At 33.0% G+C, this 21,775-nt stretch overlaps 1 protein-coding gene across 1 annotated transcript in view; it reads left to right on the forward strand.

The window, feature by feature from the left end:
* Positions 1-1,070: 1,070 nt before the first annotated feature.
* LOC143919550 (uncharacterized) overlaps positions 1,071-21,775 on the forward strand; it is a 99,439-nt gene continuing 78,734 nt past the window's right edge. Inside the window, exons 1-2 of the mRNA XM_077441919.1 lie at positions 1,071-1,205; positions 9,274-9,497. Of these exons, the coding sequence (XP_077298045.1) occupies positions 9,387-9,497 (111 nt within the window). The 5' untranslated portion in view covers positions 1,071-1,205; positions 9,274-9,386. The remainder of the gene's footprint in view (positions 1,206-9,273; positions 9,498-21,775) is intronic.

Consider the following 21,775-nt stretch of genomic DNA (forward strand, 5'->3'; position numbering starts at 1 on the left):
GCATCTTTGAAAGTTTGCATGTCTCGAGTTTGCAACTATCTCGGGTGCATTTTTCCGGTTCACCGCCAAAATCAACCCAACGGGTGCTTCATCGTATTTTTGAGCACACTTTAAGAGGGCTGTACACCCGAAACCTTAATTTTGTTACCGTTCCTTTCTTCGATATATATATTGAGTGTATGTATAAATTGAGTGAATGCGCAAAATATATATCAATATATATATATATATATATATATATATATATATATATATATATATATATATATATATATAACAAACACTATATATCAAAATATATATCAATATATATATATATATATATATATATATATATATATATATATATATATATATATATATATATATATATATATATATATATATATATATATATATATATATATATATATATATATATATATATATATATATATATATATATTGAGTGAATGCGACAGTTGCGCTTCGACCAGATAAAACGTATTTTAAATTGACAAAATCGAGGTTTCGTATTCTACTATTTTCTCCTCCAAAACTGGACCAATTTTTAAAAAAATTTCATCATCGGTATGAGAAAGATATTTTCTGTGCATCTATCGGCGTATTTTTTTTTAATCGACCGTTAAATAACCACGCTAGACTCTTTTCGTGGGTGTAACAAAGAGGCGATTTTATAGATGTTTGGCGGCTCCTAGCTCCTATAAAAAATAATGAATCAAAAAAATAAAACGATAGATGCACCCCAATGGTGGATATCCATAGCATATTAAAAAATAATGTCTCTAGTGTCATAATTGAGGTAGGGAGAAGTATAGTACTTCTGTATGGACAAGGCACTGCTGTCCAGCCCTCTTAAAGGTTCACATTAGAAACAGCCCGAGACGCGAATGTCGCCATTGCTATTTTCCAATCGATGCGTCACACATTGACGATGGTCGGGTACCACTTTTGTATGACGAATGGCAGTTGTCAGTTTCGGCATGGCATGGGGTTGCAGCCTTGAACTTGACTACCCCACCTGGCTGCGGACCTCCACTTCCAGAGGTTGCCATCGTCTCGAGAGTGGCATTCGCGGCCGGTTCGCCACCTGCTGAGGACGTGCTACCATCGTCGACGGCAAACGCAACACTTCTTGCAGCGGCCAATAGCGAGTCGTTTGTACCGCTATGAGGCCTGGAAGAAGCCACAGTCACAGCTCAACGGTATATAAGTTAAACCTATATATATATATATATATGTATATGTATATGTATACAAATATAAAAGATATATATATATATATATATATATATATATATATATATATATATATATATATATATATATATATATATATATATATATTAAGGTTCTTCGATTGACTTCATGATAAAATTCCGTTGAACTTTTTTCGGTACGAATTGATGCGACTTGTGTGATGAGTTTCATTTCGAACCGTCGCAGCAAAGAATGGTTGTTGAATCAATCGGTTTAATATTTAATAAATAGCCAAAGTTTTTATCATTTTAATTTAAATAAAAAAAAAACAAAATGAATCAGTTTTTCTTATATATATTTAAAAAAAATCTTTTGTTTTTGTTTCAAATTCTTCATACCATTTGAATTGAATTTATATACAATTGAAAATTAGTGTCAAAATGTTATAGATTTGCTTTCTATACGATCTTACGAACTTCTGTAGTGTTCTTGAGTGTGATTTTGATTTGATTTCGTATCAATATATGTGCCATTTCATAGTCTTATTATTTGCATGTGAGTGAAACATTCAATTGATTGTTAATTAGCAACGAAAATGAACTATTAAGCTTTTTTGTTAATTTTATGCACCTGTTTAAAGGAAAAGAAAGTGATTTTTTCAGTACTATAACGTCTTGTCTATTCTAAAAGTATATATGTACATATATAATCGTATTTTCTTCAATCGAAATTTTTTTACATCGATAAAATGTGACTAATATAATTTCAATGCATGTATACAAATATATTCAAATAAAATGCTATAAATTTGTTAGATAAAATCCCTCTAAATAATATATAGTGAACAATTGTAGATTTATTTCATACGATCTTGGAAATTTCGTAGTGTATTCGTGTGTGACTTTTTTCTTATTAATTATAAAAAATTCATTTTATTGTAATATATCATAATTTAATACAGGCCCGGTTCGAGGGTATATGGCGCCCCTAGACAGAGTGCTTTTCAGTCCCCCCCCCTAATTAATTTTTAAAATTAGGGACATGCTCAAGATAATATTAAGAAAAAATGTAAAATTAAATTTACAAATTTTTATTCATAATTAGCTCGACTTATGTTTAATACATAATATTAATAAAAATGAATAAAATTTGCAAAAGGAATATGTTATTGTGGAACATATTTTAAAAATTACATGAAATTAAATTTATAAACAATCAATTGAATGGTTAAGATATTAAATTTCGTGAAGCAAATCCATCCCCGATACATGTATGTATATATATTTCGTTTGACGTCACGTTTCAGCTGTATTTAATTAATATACAATTCCAAGCTACCATTTGTACTGACGACAGTTTATTATTTGACAAGTTTAATTCGTGAATCGTTGATATTTGACAGCTGACTTCCTGCGTTCCTCGTAAATTATAATATTTTATTGTCAGTATTGTTACTTCGAGTAGAAAAATTACCTAGTTTGCTGTACCTTTGAGGTAGCCCTGATTGAATATTAGACTAAACAGCTATTTTTTTTTAAATTCAATAATGAAAGCAAAACCTAGTCCGAGCGTTCGAAAAGTATCGTTCCGGTATTACGAAATTTTGACTCATTTATAACACAATGTATTGACAAGATGCAAATTTTGTCAAAATCTATTGTTTCTAAAAATGGTACGAAAAAAAAAACAGTACGAAATTTAGCAGTCGACCATTCAAACGCATCAATATAATAAAAATTAATATCAGGAAGTCCATCACAAAAAGTGGAAACAATAGACGCGCCGTTTAATGCGATCGCAATATTCCACCGATATGATAATACAATAGCCATTGAATAACCGTAAATTAATGTGTCGTCACTTTTTCATTCATCCCAATGACAGATAGATATAACTTGCAATTTAAATGGAAGTGCGTAAACTCGAACTCGACGTCTTCGATGGCATTTAATTTAACTTGAATTTCACGTTCACATTACGGTTAAACCAGTTGAACCCTGCACTGGTACCATTGAACGTCATAAACGAACGCAATTTACTTGCATAATTATCATTATACATACATATTTAACCGAATTGTTCGTTTGAACGATTTGCACTGTGGTCTGTGAGACAATGTGTACGCGTGTACGTGCGTTGTAAATCCGCGAATGGGAAAAAATTGTATGGATACGTGATAAATTTTTAACGAGTCTTTATATGTAAAAACTCAATGTTTCAAGGATTTTATTCTATCTGCCTATCTGTTTGTAAATCCTTCCGGCTTAAGTCGCATCGACACACATTAACATAGTTATCCGTTTCCGTTTCCTAATGTACATACCTACCTGAAAAAAATGAGAACTGGCAGTTTTTTTTTGATGGAATGTTAGATGCAAATTTGATTTAGCCTCAATTCTATTCGTTATTAATGTTTGTACGTATACGTATTGATTTGATGAATTTATTGAATATATTATATTCGTACGAAGTGTAAACAAATTACATGAACTATTTGTTGGTCATATGTATGAAGTAAAGTTTTATTTAAAACTTAGGATACTGCATAAGATTGTTTTTGGATACATTTTCCGGCAAATAAGCCGTATTGGTTCATTTTGATTTTGAAATTGCTTATAAATTATGTTAACGATATATCTTATATCAATTATAGTATGATTATTGTCGTAGTTAGAAATGCTATGACAAACTCTATTAGAAACATGTGGAGAGATTTGATCATTTGATTTTTAAGTCATTCATATTGTAATTTTATCGTTATATGCTATTCATACATTTGTGAAGTATGGAACGCTGTTTGCTTGGCATAACGATTAGAGATAGAAGACGGAATACGTTGGTGAGAAGTATGATAAAGGTGGTTGATATAATGCTGAGAGTAAATATATTAAAATGATCACGTAGCTAGAAGAACGGACGATAAATTGACGAAAGAAGTGCTCTAGTGGTACTTGAGAGAATGTTAAAAGGGTGAAAAGAATGTTACAAGGAAGATGTTGAATGAAATCAGAAAAGTATACGGGATGAGATGGACGAAAGTTGCCCAAAATTAAAAGAATGGAAGCGTGTTGAGAGGTCTTCATTTAGCGGTTGAGAGGTTGTAAATTGTGATGATGATTTAGTTTGATACTGAAATTTATATTATTAAATATGCTTGAAAACGGAGTATGTTGGTGAGCAGTATGACAAAGGTGGTTGATATGAATAGGAGGGTTAAGAGATTTAAATGTTCACGTAGCTAGAAGAACGGATGATAAATGGACGAAAGAAGTGTTCATATGGTACCCAAGATAATGTTAAAATGTGAAAGAAAGGCTGTTAAGTGAAGAAAGGTGGATGAAATCAGAAAAAATGTGTGGGATGAGAGTCTTCTAAGAGGTCTTCATCTAGCAGTGGATTGCGAATGGTTGTTTATTATGTAATTGTAGGGAGATAGGTTATAGTTTTTTTACTTGGATTTTAATGTTAATAACAGCAAGAAAGCCTTGTGTGCCACAATGTTAAATCTTATATATGTATGTATATAGATTAGGCCAATTCTTCGATAGTTACATATATACATACCACGTGGAATTTAGAATTTCGTGAAGTTATTCTAAGTTTTTTGATATATTGATGATGTTTCTGTTTTAGCTATTGTATCGTTTTAGCGTAAGTGGCCAATAACTATACACTGGCCAAAAGCTGTAGCGTCTCTCTTAATGTATGCAGGTAATTATTCAATACCTAGGTCAAGTTTACTACTATTAGTCACATGCGTAATGTTAGAGAATTAGAAAATGTTATATGTATTACAAAACGCAACTTTCTATTGTAAATAGTGTATTATTTGTGTAGTTTAATAGAAATATTATATTTTTTATTTATTTTTACATATATGTATATATGTACATACATTTACCAGCAAGGCCTGACAGGTAGACCCCAATGCGTCTTCATAGACTATTAATTACAAACATTGCAGCATTTTTATTACATAAATCACTGTATTTCGAGAGGCTGAAGAACACTTTTACAATTAATTAATTAATCTATCGAGACATCTATGGATTTCGATGTGTTCATAAATTCTTACATATTGTACATAAATCAAATTCAGATATTTGTGATAGCGGGTAGGATGATTTTTGCCAATTTGATGAACCGTTTCAACAATGAAAATCAGATGAATTGGCAAACTCTGATAAGAAACGATCGACTTGGAATTACAAATATCCAAGTCTGACCAGCAGTATTAAAAATTAGCACGGGATCAAACCCAGTAGTCTCTCGGTGCTAAACTTAAACGCCACCACCGAGCCATACTGCTGGCCTGCTGGAGTTTTATATTAAACCGAAACGGCGTCTGTAATTCGTTTCAGATTGGTCAAAGACGTTTGTGATTGGTCGGTCGTTAAATAATATTAATTTATTTCGATTCAAATAAATTTTATAAAAAAACAATTTTTTTCATGGTTTTCATTTAATTTCCATTTACCGAGCGAAGCCGGGTAGCACCAATAAAGTAGTCGGTAGAGTTAAAAATCAAATCAAGGAAATATATCAACAGAAGTAGTATAATGTTTTGAAATTCATATATATGTATAATATATAATTTCGAAAGAGACTTTGCATATATGTATGTAACCTTCGTTGGTTGGTTCGTAAACAACATATTCGATTTTTTATTCGATTCAAAGGCGCCGATTCGATTTTTTTTCAATTCAAAGGATTCGAAAGCTTCGGGGGCGCAGGCGCGTTTAATTTTGTATAAAAAATATTTAAATGCAGTTTTGGGACTTCTAATATGTGCATACATACATAAGAGCTGTTATATCTGAAAGTAGCATAAGTCCATAACAAAAAGCAAACATTTCTCTTGCATGTTTTCTTTTTCCTCTCATTTTCAATATTGTTGTTTTATTTATTTTTATTTTTTTGTCATATATTAATTAATCTAATATATAATTTAGAAAGAGACTTTGTATGTATGTATGTAACCTTCGTTCGTTGGGTCCGTGACGTCATCGAACAAATAATTCGATTTTTTTCGATTTTAAGTCCCCGGGGGCAAAGGCGCCGAGGGCGAAGCCACCTTCGCGCCGGGGGCGCAGGTGCTGGATTCTGGTATACATATAATTTTTTATAAGAGACTTAATATATATGTTTGTTTGTTCGTGACAATGAATTTAATAAAAAAACAAATGAGTATTCAAATAAATTTATATAAAATAAAACTATTCAATTAAATTTAATAAAATGTTTACTATTAGATTAGTCATGTTTAAGCGGTTTATATTACAAATACCGAGCGAAGCCGGGTAAAACCACTAGTTAGTATTAAATATAACATCGTGAATATTCGTTTATACAACCAAATTAAATAAACAACTGAAAAATATTTTATTTTTCAAATAAAAACTTTACAACTCAGCTGTGAATAAAAACGAATACACACACATTGAATCTCATTTTGTACCAAAATGTACGTGTGAAAAATTGTGACAATTGTTGCTGTTACTTCAGAGCAGTCAACGGTCGTAGACTTGGCTGTTTCACTAAATTTACATACACATGTATGCACAATAAATGATGCAAACTCGAAGAGACCACAAATTCGGTCCTCGAGAATTCATAGGACGTCGTCCAGCCTGCCAATTTAACACTTAACGCGTACAAAAGATGCATTTTAGGCAAACCAGTCGCGTTGTAAGGCATATAAAACAGCGATTTGAATCTAGGCGTGTTGGGTCAGTGGAGCAATGTGACATTGGCATTGGCCATCGACTCCCACGTTACGAAACACCGACGAAGAAACGTTGACTCGCAACACTTCCTTTTGACGTATGTCGGACCTCCGATATTGAGTGCATCGCTGTGTGCAATTCCGAGTGCAATTTCACGCAATAAACCCACTATTGACGGCATTAACCCGTTTTCGCATCGGCGATATTTGGCGCTAACTGTTTCTGGCGTGACACGCAACTGTCGCGAGCACGCTTGTTGACGATGGTGTTGTGCTTAATGTTTTGGATTATTTAGATTAGTGGCTATTTTTTATTCGTTTGTACCTGAAATATCCTCAATGTGTACCAACCACCTTTTAGCTTCACTTACGATTACAATTCAGGAAAACTATTGCCTCTTATCCGATCGTTTTTATACTTTGCCATATATTGCTCATTTTGGTCATCAATATAAGTAGATCCTCCGTCATGATGATGGTGCAAAAATATCGTGTTAGACGCGTTTGAAAATTATCCCACGAAAAAGTGCCTGACGTTAATCGCCCAAAATGTTCAGTGGCATTGTTCGCCTACTACGCTCGCCTCGGCGTTTTCTTGGTAAATATCCGTTTTAATTGCTTAAACGCCTATAATGATTTATTTTTTTCATTCTATATTTTATTTTTAATAAACACAACATTCAAGAATATATTTGAAAGTGGCGGAAGTGCAATTTTCAGTTCCAAACACGTTATTTCAGTTTGATTTCATTAACAATTTTCTATCACTACTTTTTTTTTTTATAAATATTTATTTATTTACAAATATACCAGGAAGGCTTAACAGGTAAACCCCAAATGCGCCTTCCTGGTCCACATAATTATTACATATGTAGATACATGTAAATCTAAACAATATCTGACATCTATGGTCAGATATTACAAACATCGTATTAATACGATAAATAACAATGAATAACTTACATGTAACAATACGAATTTTTATATTCGATAAACAACCACAGAGACATCTATGGTGAGCAATATGGCGAAACCTAAGATATAACAATAACTAAAGGTTCACAACAGAAAATTGGGAAGGAAACGCCAATTTTTACAGGAATCGTTTCAATGAAATTCAGAAAAATTGGCAAATTCTGATAAGAAACGATCGACCTTGACAAACCAAGGTCTGGCCAACAGCGTGACTTAGCGGGAATCGAACTCGTAACATCAAGTACGAAATAATTCAACATTCACCACTAGACCACGCTGCTGGTTAATATTTTTAATTCGATGTGTCCAGAATCTCGAAATAGCAGAATAAACGTATTGTTGGCCATCAGTATTTTTATTGCAAACTTCTTCTTACTTCAGAAACGATTTGGTTTTGTGACAAAATTTGGGTTCTTATCCGATCGTTTTCAAACTTTGCCATTTTGCTCGGTTTGGTTTTGGACGGTGAAAAATAATCGTAATAGATCGTTCATTTCGTTCGTTCATCAACATACAAGTTTGTTGTTGTTTTGTATACGGCCAATTTTAGGGTACGCGAAAGAACAAATTATGCATGAACAAACGAACTAGTTTGTTCATGCACAAACTATTAGTCTTAAGTTTAAGTAATCTCAATCGTATTCTGTTATTTGATATTTTTATGTATTTTTTTTTCTTTTTTATTGTATGTATTATTATATATTCTTATGTAGACCATTGTGGTGCATTAGATTCTTCCTGTAATGACACAATGGTCCAACACTATAAAATAATTGGTCAGACAAGCACATTGGGGTTTACCTGTCATATATTTTATAAAATAAAAATAGAAGAACCACCCTCAGAGGTAGTTCATACATTTATCAAGACCAATATACGCCAAATTGAATTCAACACATGATCATGTGATAATTGAAGACTGACTGAACTACCATTCAGTCATTGAACCATATGACAGCTTGAATCCATTTATCTTATGCTTTCAATCGAAACAGTAGGCAACTTATTTACATAGCAACCCATATATTATACACACAATAAACACAGTGAGAGTCAATTAAACTAACAAAATCAAATTGTATACCATCATCTTTAACGGTCACTAATTTTGTTGTATTTTTTTTTGTTCACCACTATCAACTGCCATACTGTTTGCATGTATGCCGTATATATGTGTGTGTGTATTAATTTATTCAAATATATTCGTCGACTAGGCGGTTAATGAATATATTTATAAGCGATAAACTTTAGGTAACACATGCTAATGTAACACGAATACCGATCGAGCACATAACAGTTCTTTCACGTAGGTAATCAAAACACTGAAACGACCGGTGAAATTGATTTATGTTTTGTTTTTTTTTCTGTTACAGGTGTGATCGCGCAAAAAATAATACTTTCAGTGGTGATACTTGTGACAGTGTTGTGTGTGTGTGTGTGTTTTTTTTCAACGATTGGTTGTCAGTGATGAACTGATCGTTTGACCATGAAGACGATGGAGTCGGTGTGTGTTGGCCAGAAGAAGTTCAGACCGGGGCTGACTTCCGGTAGCTTCTACCAGCCTCCTCTGCCGAGGATGCCTCCGATGAGACCACAGGTAAAGGCTTTTTTTTATAATTTTTGTGTTTAAAATTCGCATAAAAGGGTTGTTTTAATATGGGGGTGTGTGTGTTGAGTTGGACGGACGATGCGGTCGCACGTCGATGTATTAATATATTTGTTTATGTTTGGGTGATCGTAAATGTGTCATTTGTAAAGATGATAGGCAGACTAATTGCTGTTTGATGTGGTGTTTCTAATTTAGTGTGTTGTGTTTTAAATTGTGTCAAATTTGGTGTGAGATTCGAGCGTTTTCTAGACGTTGACGTTTGGAATTTATTATGCAGCTTTAATTGATGGTGTTTAAGTTTGGGTGTTTCTTGGAATATCCTATTGCTTTTATAGTTGGAATTTTGGTATCAAAACCATTTATAAAGTTATTTATTTTGATTTCATCATATATAAGAAACTAAGACGTGTATTGTAATAATTGGAAGAAGGGCTTTAGGATCTTCTATATCTGCTAGATGCATAACATTCCCGAGAAGCTCTATATTTAAATTTATTGGCAAGAACTTATTTTTTTAAGTGGAATTTTATTTTTTTATTTTTTTATTTTTACATATGTATATACCAGGAAGGCCTTACAGGTAAATCCCAATGCGTCTTCCTGGACAATTACAAATACAAACACAAATGCAGCATTTTTATTACAAGTCGTTGAATTGCGAGACACTGAAAAACTCGCAAATTAACGAGACATCTATGAATTGTATATAAATTTTATTGTACATCAATCAAACTTCAAATAGTGGTGACATAGTAGGTAGGAAGGATTTTTAGCCAATTTTATTTTCCGGGAGCCGTTTCAACAATGAAATCAGAAAAAATTGGCAACCTCTGATAGGAAACGATCAACCTGGAGTCACAAATCCAGGTCTGACCAACAGCATACTCTGAAAAATTCATTTTCATAAAGGGATTGAACCCGGCACCTTCTTGACGCTAGCTTATGTATTTATAGCAGAAATTTCAGCATCATCGAATTGAACGTAGTGGGCAAATAAAGTTTTACTTTTTTTTTTTTTAAATATTGCAGACGGTAGCATAATTCAATGCGCGCACGTACACATTTCCGAAAACGATCTTAGCATGCCTTTCGTTTTCATTCAGTAACTGACAGAAAATTTTTGAATTCAATTTAAATCAAAAATTCAAACTTCCTCCTTCTCGTAGTCTGAACACTGAACAGATTTGTTAATACAAAGTTGCTTTTTCTAAAAATTTTATTATTAATGTTTCTGAGAGAGAGAATTTTTATTATATTTTTAGAACGATTTCTAATACAATATTAAAAAAAATATTTGTTCTAATTGGAAAATATTTTATGGGTAGTAAGAAGGGGGAGGGGGGGGTAGCTTTGAAACTCTGCCTTGTATATTCGTATATACGTACATATATACGAATATGCCCATAATTTTTTAACGCTTCGGACTATTTTACATCATCAAAAAGTACTTAATTAAACTTTATACCTACGCGTCATCATCGTCGTAATAATGATGATAATGGTAACACACAGCACATCTAGAAAAACAACAGTGCGAGTTTGCTTTGTTTCATTACGGGGATAACCACACACCGAGGGGGATAGTTACAGTTACATAATTGCATTACACGAAAAAAATTATATTGTATACATGTATAGCCTCGGACTGAGTAAAACGGTATTTTGCGATGATGCTCATTGTTGTTGTTTAATTTGCTATAGTTCTCACGCAATCTCTCAACCATAATAGCGCACAGTATCCACACATGCATATATTGTGGTAATGTTGTTAGCGACTTGTCACTGTTTTCAGGATGTTGAACTTGAGCTTATCGCATCAATTGGTACTCACACATAAGGGCTCGTTCACACCGAAATTATGACACTTATGGCATAATTGGAGGTAGAGTAATATTGTCTAAAGAAAAATTCACAATGATGTGTCTGTCGTAGCGGTTTCTCAGATAAAGGCAAGCTGTCTGTTAATATGTACATATATGCGATTTTTTATAAGGGTTTTCTATGTTTCACTTCGCTTTGAAACTTTGCCATTTTCCGTGGTTTGGTTACCGTTAGAAATTTAAATCAGCAGCATAGCTCGGTCGTTAAGCTTCTGCTTAGCGTCAAGAAGGTGCCGGGTTCAATCCCTGAATGAAAATTAATTTATGAGTATGCTGTTGGTCAGACCTGGATTTGTGACTCCAGGTTGATCGTTTCCTATCAGAGTTTGCCAATTTTCTCTGATTTCATTGTTGAAACGGTTCCCGGAAAAATAGGCTAAAAATCCTTCCTACCTATTATGTCACCACTATTTAAAGTTTGATTGATGTACAATAAAATTTATGTACAATTCATAGATGCCTCGTTAATTTGCGAATTTTCAGTGTCTCGCAATTCAACGGCTTGTAATAAAAATGCTGCATTTGTATTTGTAATTGGCCAGGAAGGCGCATTGGAATTTACCTGTAAGGCCTTCCTGGTATATACATATGTAAATAAAAAAAAAAAATAAAATCACTTCTGATAGTGGACAAGTTTCTTTTGCCCACAAAAAATAGTTCTTTTTTTTGCTCTCTTGCTTTGTAGGATAATAGTAATTGACAATAGTGAACCATTTTTTGTGAGCAAAAGAAACTTGTCCGCCGATCTCTTGTAATTACTTAGAAATTGTCAATTACTTAGAAAAACCATGCTTTTTTTCTCTCTTACTTGAACACCAATGAAGCGGTATGTTTTGACAATAGTGAACCATTTTTCGTGCGAAAAGCATCCATCCAACGTCGATCTTTGGTTGTAACTATAGATAGGATGGTCAGTTCCATTAGTGTTCAAAATAAAAGAGTAAAAAAACATGGTTTTTCTAAGAAATCAACAATAATGAACAGTTTTGTGTGAAAAGCTCCTGCACTTACCCTAAGACTGATTAAAAGGGCAATGGCCGGTCACAATACACGTTCCAACAGTGTTGAATGCAAGAGATTAAAAAAAAGCTTTCTATGAAGTTAATAGCTGTTATAATTAAAGAGCGGACCCAGAGCGCGCTGTTCATTGTTCACATGTTGTAAATGCATTGTTAAAGGTTTGCCGAACCTTTTTTACAAAGCATTTACAATAATGGAACAATAGACGGCGCACTTCCGGTCCTACCTCTAGTTATAATTAAGCTTCGGCGCTAGCGTGTTATTTTCCAGGAAATAGGGTTCGTTACTATTGTCCTACAAAGCTAGAGAGTAAAAAAAAGGGTTGACTATAGAAATTGACAATGGTGAGCCCATTTTTGCACGTTGGCGCCGATCTGTAGTTACAATGCCTCAAAAGCATATTGCCCTAATCACCATCCCCTGTATAGCTATATCACTGGAATCGTGTCGAAGAGGCTTATTGGCTGATAGGTTATTGATTTCTGAGAAACCGCTACGACAGACAAATTTGTTAAATACGAATCTTTAACAGATATCTTCGTCGGTTAATTCCACGATTAAATTAAAGTTTTTTTCAATGCACATATGTACATAATCCCAAAATTGTACTTGGCAAACGATTCTTAGAATCTCTAGGAGAGAAATATCCTCTCCAGATACCTTACGAGAGACTTGTCTGTCGATTAATCTCTACATGAATGCCCACCTTGAGGCTCATTCACACTGTCTGAGCATTGTTCCGAAAAATACTTGGCATAAATTAACTTCGCCGATTTATCTGCATATTTTACACTATGCTAGTTTCGAACGAAAAAAATATGTTTTAAGTTTCAAAACCGGTCTTCTTGTGTGCAGTGTGTGTATTTTTTTTATATTTTTTAATGTTGTATGCATATAATAAAATCGTGGAACGGAAACACATAGTTCGAGATTTTACAGTTATAAAGGTGTGTTAGCCTTTATGAGATTTTTACCCTCTAGAATTTACGTAATGTAATTTTGTATGAGACTTGTCATGATGTTATGCATTCGTGGTGGTAACTGGCCACGTCAATTATTTTGCGCTTAAGATCTAATATAATATAAATTGCATTTTTATAACTATTTTTTGTTTGTTTGTGCGTGTGTGTGTGTGTGTGTGCAGGTTGAACAATCTTAACGATGTATAATTTGTCAGTGACAGACAAATAAATGTGTCTGTGCCTACCGAACGAACGTTTGATGATGATTTTTGTTTGCTTACATTATACATTGTAGTATTACGTGTATGTAGGAGAACCAGTTTTGGTCAAGTTCAAGTTCAAAAATGTCTATTTAATCGATTGGATAACAAACGCGTTGTGAACTACATAACTCTCTTTTGCGCGTGTTTTATTTTGTTTATGTTATCGTTTTCGGGTTCTTTGTAGTCGAAATGCACTTTGTATAAGATAAAAATGTTGGTTTTTATGCCAATTAAAATAAATTCGATTGACTTTTATGCGCAACAACTAACGCATTTTATTTTATATGTAGTGCTTCGTTTGGGAATTACATTTATATACATACATACATACATATATATTATATGTTACAGTTGAAGTGTGTCTTCCAGTTGCAATGTATTTTAACATGTTGGAATTTATTCCATCTAACCTGGTACCAACTACCGTTATAGTTGAAGTGTATTTTCAGTTGTAATGTATTTTGACTAGTCGGAATATATTCCGACTAACCCATGTAAGTTGATTGATATGGCGAATTACATTCCAACTGGTCAAAGTATATTACAACTGAAATTACAGTTCAACTATAAGTTGGTTCCTGATTAGATGGAGAGGTTAGGTTTCCGTGAATCATATTTTTGTTTTCAACACATTCTTAGAGTTATCTTAATACGGTACTCATTACTTTTATTCGTAATATCTAGCAAATACTAGCACATTACTGAATTCAAAAGTATTCGGAAATACATTAGAGCTGTCAAAACTGGCGCACATTGTTGAAAGTGTATTTCTGCTTGTAGAGATATAATTTACTAGTTGAATTGTATTTGATTAACCTAAAACGCTAGTTAGAATATATAACAACTGAAAATACACTCTGACTAACATATACAGAAAAATGTGTGTGGAATTAATTTTTTTTAATGATTTGTTTTATTAAATATCATTATTATCAATTTGAAAAAATTTTTAAAATAATTGTGCGTTTTAATAAGCATTTGAAAGTTTATGTCGAATTTTGTCGAGGAATTCGTCACCGCTGGGCAGACGGGAAATTGTAGGTCTCGCTTACATCGCTTACGAGGCTCTTAAAATAGCTGGGCACCGGGAATTTGTATCGTTTCCCCTTCCTCCTCTCATCGGTTCTGATCTTTATCATCATAATCATATACAGTCTCTCCAACACGCTTCCATTCCATCTCACCCCACACATTTTCCATTCATCTTCATTGTGGCTTTCTTTACACCCCTTTACATTCTCGGGTAGGATTCCAGCACTTATTTTATCCATCTTTCGTCTATTCTACTAACTGCGTGACTCATCCATTGCCATTTCAATCTCTTCACTAGTATATCGACTACCCTTGTCATACTTCTCACCCAGGTATTCAGTTTCCTATTTCAATTTCATACAGCGTTCCATACTTCTATGAGTGCATTGGACTATTTTTTATGTTAGTTAATTCAAATATATTACATTTAAATTTTTATAATTAAAATATTTTCTAAAAAACGTTAATTCAAAAATGAAAAAGACGTACTTGCACTACTTTTTTTTTACAATTTCGGAAAAATGCTATGTGATCTGTTTCTTATCGCAATATGGTAATTAGGATTGTATCTTTAACTGACTGTTTTTAGAATTCGCATAAAAGTGTTAATTTAATGTGTGAATGAACTTTTACACGTACAAAATGTAGCTTATTTTTCGCACAGGAAAATTCACTTATCAATTTAAAAATCTAATATAAAATCGTCTAAAAGACCAAACTCCATGAAGGTTTTAACCTTAGAAACAAATTATATATACATATATAATTTCCGGGTCTACGTGACGAGCCAGAATGTTAAATTACAGAAAACACAAATATCGGAAGGCAGAGATCGAAAATCGAAAGATCTTAATTCGAAAGATCAAAAAAACAGGGTGCATAGTAAACGGTACATACTCACTTAATTTCCGCGAGCAGGGTACAACAGGAACAAGAGGAACGGGCTTTTCCTCCCGTATTCTGCGCGCGCACATTAATACGGGAGGAAAAGCCTGTTCCTCTTGTTCCTGTTGTATCCTGCTCGCGCAAATTAACTGAGTATGTATGTGAGTATGTACCGTTTACCATGCACCCTTTTTTACATACCTCCTTTACGTTTCACATGGCTTTCGTGTCAATGGTCATTTTTATCTCTTATCCGATCGTTTTCATACTTTGCCATATTGTTTTTGATATTTCGACTTAAGTTTTTCGATCTTTGCCTTCCGATATTTGAGTTTTCTGTAATTTAACATTCCGGCTCGTCACGGAGACCGAAATTTTACATAGGAAAAAATTCAATGCTTTTTATATTTGTTATATAGAGTTCAGAAATTTATAAATTAGTGTAAATAAACGTCAAAACAACGAAATGTTAAATTGTCATCTAACTCCAAATGATATGTACATAGATATATTATACTTAGTTTTGTACAAACAAAAGCTCACATCGTTGTGGACAGACAAAAGCATTCAATCACACATTCATACAATAAAAATAATTAAAAATGCGACTGCAGGGCATTGTGCGAACATCCGCTCATCCCGAATGCAAACATAAATAATGATAATACATAATAATGAATTAAGCGAAAACGAAAAAAAAAAAAGAAAGAACAGGTTGGGAAGCGATCGCACCGAGATCTCGCGAGCATACGGTTAACGACATCCGTTCATTTAAAATGGCCCGGTCGGTATTCAAGATTTGCCAAATTACTTTTTGGAATTCACACACATACACAGGTACATATATTATATATAAAAAATATGCATGCACGTCTCTTCCTCTTCGTACATACCGTGATTGTGTGTGCCTACCAATGTTGCGGGGTTTTCCGTGTGAATTTCATTCTTGTGTCACGTAAATGGTCCGAGTGATCGATCTCGGTATTAAAGTGGAAGCAAGTGCAGTAAAATGGACATTTATATATGTGTGAATGCGTGTTGGAATTTGTGACTTTGTGTGTGGTTACAACGTGGAGGAAAATTGGTGCTCTATTTGTTAAATTGCAATGTTTGAGTCGACTGTGGATATGTTGCATGAACCGTTACGATTTTATCGGATTGACCATTCGAAGAACTAGCGGAATATTGGACGATGATTTTTCCTGTTCCGAATGAGTATTTTTTTCCGATTATAATTGGGGGGCATTCGGTGGAAGAAGGGCTTAATTGCAAAGTGTGGTTTCATGAAAATATATATTTATCGGAAGTTGATTTGTACAATATAGTAATATGTGTAAGACTAATTAATAGCATACGAAACTGTGCATATATCGAAAAGTATGTAAATATTATTAGTGCTATATTTGAATCAAAATTAATTAATGGAAAAATATGATATGTAGGTTTTACGTGTGATGGATATGATGCCAATTTCCTTTGGAATCAACTCATCGGCTAAGTGAGATACAATCAAAGGGAAATGCCCAGTCTCCGGTCGTTTCTTTCTAAATCAATGGGTAAACAAACGGCTTTTGAAGCCTCGCTAGTGTTATTTGAATGATTGATCCAGAATTTCCGTGTTGAAATGTGAGCGAGAATTTTGGCTCATTTAGCTCCCCATAACTCTAGTGCAGCACGGGACGTGTACGTGGACTCCAGCTGTGAGAGGTCTATCTTCATGTCATTATTAATTAAATGAAAGCCTCGGGTGTGGTATATGCACCAATTACTTTCCAAAATCATGCGTTGAAATATCAACGGACACAATACTACATAGTATAAAATATTCTTTATACAGCGGTACTTTTTGATTTGAATGGTTTAAAGTGCTCTGTTTGTGAATAAATTTGTTTGTCTCCATATGTTAAATTCTAATCGGCGTTTATATGTATATGTATGTACATATGTATATATGTACATACAGTGGCGGACTGGGACTGAAATTAGTGCATGCCAGGAGTCAAAGGGGGGCCCCCTTTGACTTTGACCCAGGGTTAAAAAAATTTGTCCCCCCCCCCCAAATATCAAAATTTTCTTCTTTCCATCACACTAAAAATCAAGGGTAAAAAATAAATAAAATTTTCAAAAACGGGAATAAACAAATTTAGGTACAAGAAAAATGGCAAAAGCAAAATAGATCCATAAATTACATTGTATATTTCGTTTTAACCCTTGTCCTAGGTAAATAGAATGCATCATAAAAGAATGCGGCATAAAAGCGGCTTTTACTTTCGGTAGAAAACAATCAGAGACGTCATTTCAGCTTTTTCTTGGGGGGGCAGGCAAAGATTGGTTAAATTGAGTTTTTTTCAAAAAATCTTTTTTATATCGTAATAAAAATGGAAAATATTCTTTGTACACCTTATTGAGTTATAAAATATGAAAAAAATAAGTTTATTTTTAAAAAAATATTATGTAAAAAACCAAAAAAGCACCGCAGGCTAAAATTTTTTTCCAAAAATCTTCACATGGTCAACAAAAATCGACCATCAAACTGTCACTAAAAAACTATCAATTAACTTAATTTCTACCGACTATCTATGTATGTACATAATGTACGTTATAACAATAAATAAAGTTTTGGGATCATGCGATAATTCGAGCTCGGAATCGACCACTGATCACGTTTACATAATATAGAAAAATGTGTGTGGCTTTGTGTGCCTGAGTGTGTGTTTCTGTGTGTCTTTTTATTATTTTATATATGTATATTAGTGCTTCCAATCCAGGAAGGTTACTTCAGCATCGGGATTGCGGTGCTAGGAATTTTCGATCCCGGGATCCCGGTGCTATCACCGGGATTTCAAATGTATAAGAAAAAAAAGCTACATTCTTTAAATTTTCGGTTCGCATCCACACCCCTGAACGTATCAAGCTGAAAATTTTGTTTTGTATTCTTTATGTACTAAACTTGATAAGGTTTTGGTCAGAAAGCAATTTTATTAAATAACTAAAACTTTTTTTGGACCGAATTCGTTACACATGAAGTTTAAATCCATCTCATTCGTTGTTTAGGGAGAGAATGGGACGTCTGCAAATAAAATAAAAATACGAAAAATAAAATCATTTGTTATTGAACCGATAAAGTAAAATATTAATTTAAAACCTTTCCTGAAAACAAAAAATATAGTTTCGGAAAAATAAACGTTATACATCTGTTTTTGAGACAAAATAAAGTAAAGGGGACCTTTCTAACGATTCGCTCCATAGGATGAACAATTTCTAAGAATTTTACCCGAGGCATACCACTTAAAAACCAAAATATACTTGCTTCGAAATAATAAAATTTTTTTTTTTCAAAGCACATACATAGCAGCGATTATTTTATTAGTTTACCCAAAAGTAACATACATAAGAAATAAACGTAGCATTCATAGATTCGTAGTATATCATTAATCATTAAATCCATAATATTTTCTAAATTCACACTATTCCTTAATTTAGGAATCCCCCCCCCCCCAATTACGTCCCTGAAAACAATGGAGGGGGCCCCTATCGTATATTTATTTATTCATGGATGTGTCTACATAGATTAGGAATAGATTTTATATTCGGAAACTGTTTAAAATTTTGTATTTAAATCTTACTATATCGTCGAAGTATAATCAAATGTTATTTTGAAAGTATGTAGTAAATTTAAATCGAATGTTGATGATGAATCGTCCTATCAAAATTGTTTTAAGCAATTCAGTTTATACTATTCACGGAAATTTGTTTATTCCCATTTTTATTTCAGTAGGTAGTTGTTACATAGATAATATATACATAATCTTGAGGTTGGAAATGGGCCCAGCAAAAGGGCCCACGCAAATATTGAAACTTACATTTCGAGCCTAATAAAAAAAGTTAACCGATCCTTGGTATGTATTAGTTGTTTGTATATATTGTAAGAAATTTGTTTTGTTGAAATACCCAAACTTTAGGTCCCAAAGTGCAATATCCTATAAATTTTTACACACATGAAATAGTTACAAAGTTATTTAATTTTACTGAGGGCCCATATTTTCCAACAGATAGTGGGGCCCACATGCCATCGGGCATGTTCGCTTGTATGGCCAGTCCGCCACTGTGTACATACATATGTAGGATCAGGATGAAAGGAATTTCAAATTATGCACGTGGATTAGATCAAACGGCTTTTCTTTCTGTTAGGTCCGCCAAAGGGCTAGTGCCTTATACACAGTTAGATGTTTCCAAACACTGCCCATACACACCATGCACTATGCACGCTCCGTAACCACATACATATACTCTGCACGTTCTTTCCTAAATGTATATGTAAAGATATATTTGGAATTTTATTTAAAGATTTATTTATATATTGAATATCAACAATGAGCAAAAAATATACCTCAAATTTCACTCCAATTGGTTTAATTTAATGCTTACTATGTATTTGATGAGATTTTTGATGTTTTTATATCACTGATACTGCTATTTTCTAATGTTGCTAAAACAGTGTAGTTTAGCATAATGAAACTAATCCATTAAGGTCGTTTTTTGACGTTTACAACATTTTTATGCAATGTAAAATGAAATTTAGAAAATTAGTATTTAGTATTAGTACCTATCTATGTATGTATAGTGTATATAAAAGAAGCAACGTTATATCGATATTTTGTATTTAAAATGCTTTGAATTTGTTTTTATTGTATAATAGTGGCGCTACCCGGCTTCGCTCGGTAAATATAAATTAAATTAATACCAAGAAAAAAGTTTTTTATTCAATTTATTTGAATCGATAAAAATTAATATTATTTAATGACCGATCACAAACGTCTTTGACCAATCCAGCCAATCAGAAAAGAATTACAGACGCCGTTTCGGTTTTATATTATTGTAAGATATAAGAAAAGAAATGATAAAAAACAGTTGCTTTTTAAAATACATCCAATTATGTATATTTGATCAGACATCAATGTCAATCTTCTGTTAATTTTTAATTATCTTAAAAATGTTCACATAGAATACAACTCGTACCTATTTTTGATGAGCAGAAAATAAATGGATATATGTATGTACATATGTACCACGACTTCAGTATAAAATTCTTCAAATGCAAAAAAAGTTGCATATTTTACCGTATAAAGACAACCATATAGCTCCATTACTAAGTATGCAAGTATACTTGTTTTTTTCTACACCAGTTCAATGCCACAGTACATACGATAATTACCATCATGGCTTGCATCATCAAAACAGCATAGATTCTTAAACCGATATAAATTCATAATATCATCGAATCACTGAAACTAATTAGTCGGGTCGAATTACCTGCGTTTTATGTATCAGTCGTAATCTTCTCGACCATCTGCCCGAATATTCTATAATTAACGACCTTTGCTTCTTACATAGATGGAATTTTATTCGAAAAGACAATGGCTAGGTCACAGTTCGGCTAATTATACACGACACGCACTTGCCACACTTGCTTTACTTCTTTATGTACAAAATACACCTTCGTCTTCTTCTTGTATGTAATTTATTGCGTGAGCCGTCGTGACTCGTTCGCTACACAGCCTTCGAGATGAGCTCGTGTCCATTCAATTCCTCTTATATATTATATTATATTATTATAAAGCGTTGTTCGAAAATAAAAATCGTGTCGGATAAATTCGTAATAAAGCAAAGGCGCCATTGAAATATTTCGATATAAATAAGCACACCGAACAGTGTCGGAAAGTATTGTAAATATTTGCAGGTGGGGAATTCGATCGGTGGTTGAAAAAAATTGCTGTAAAGCAGCTCTGAATACATTTGCAGAATCATGTGTCTGATCTACACGAGTTGTAGTATTAATTTGTTCATAGTAAATATTTTATTAGCCGCGCGCGACGAGCTTTTCATATCTGACTAATTTATTTAAATATTTGTATGCAAATAAAAGGACGTGTTTATTAAAATGTAAATAAATTCATGTGTGTGTATGTGTGTGTGTGTGGGTGCAGATTTTTATCTCGGTAATTGCAATTAGGATTGTGCATCATTTTTATATAATAAATCAGTTTAAATATCGGAGCTTATGATAAAACTGGTTTACTTGCGCGCGTTGTTCGGTTTGAATAGTGCGTATGAATCTTATGTGGGTTTTATTTAATATGATGTTTGGAATTCTACTAGTTAATTTAAACATTATATGTATGTATGTATGTATATGTAGTGATTTAAAGGTAGATTGACTGCCA

The sequence above is a fragment of the Arctopsyche grandis genome, chromosome 12 (genome assembly GCF_051622035.1).
Source record: "Arctopsyche grandis isolate Sample6627 chromosome 12, ASM5162203v2, whole genome shotgun sequence".
Lineage (NCBI taxonomy): Eukaryota > Metazoa > Arthropoda > Insecta > Trichoptera > Hydropsychidae > Arctopsyche > Arctopsyche grandis.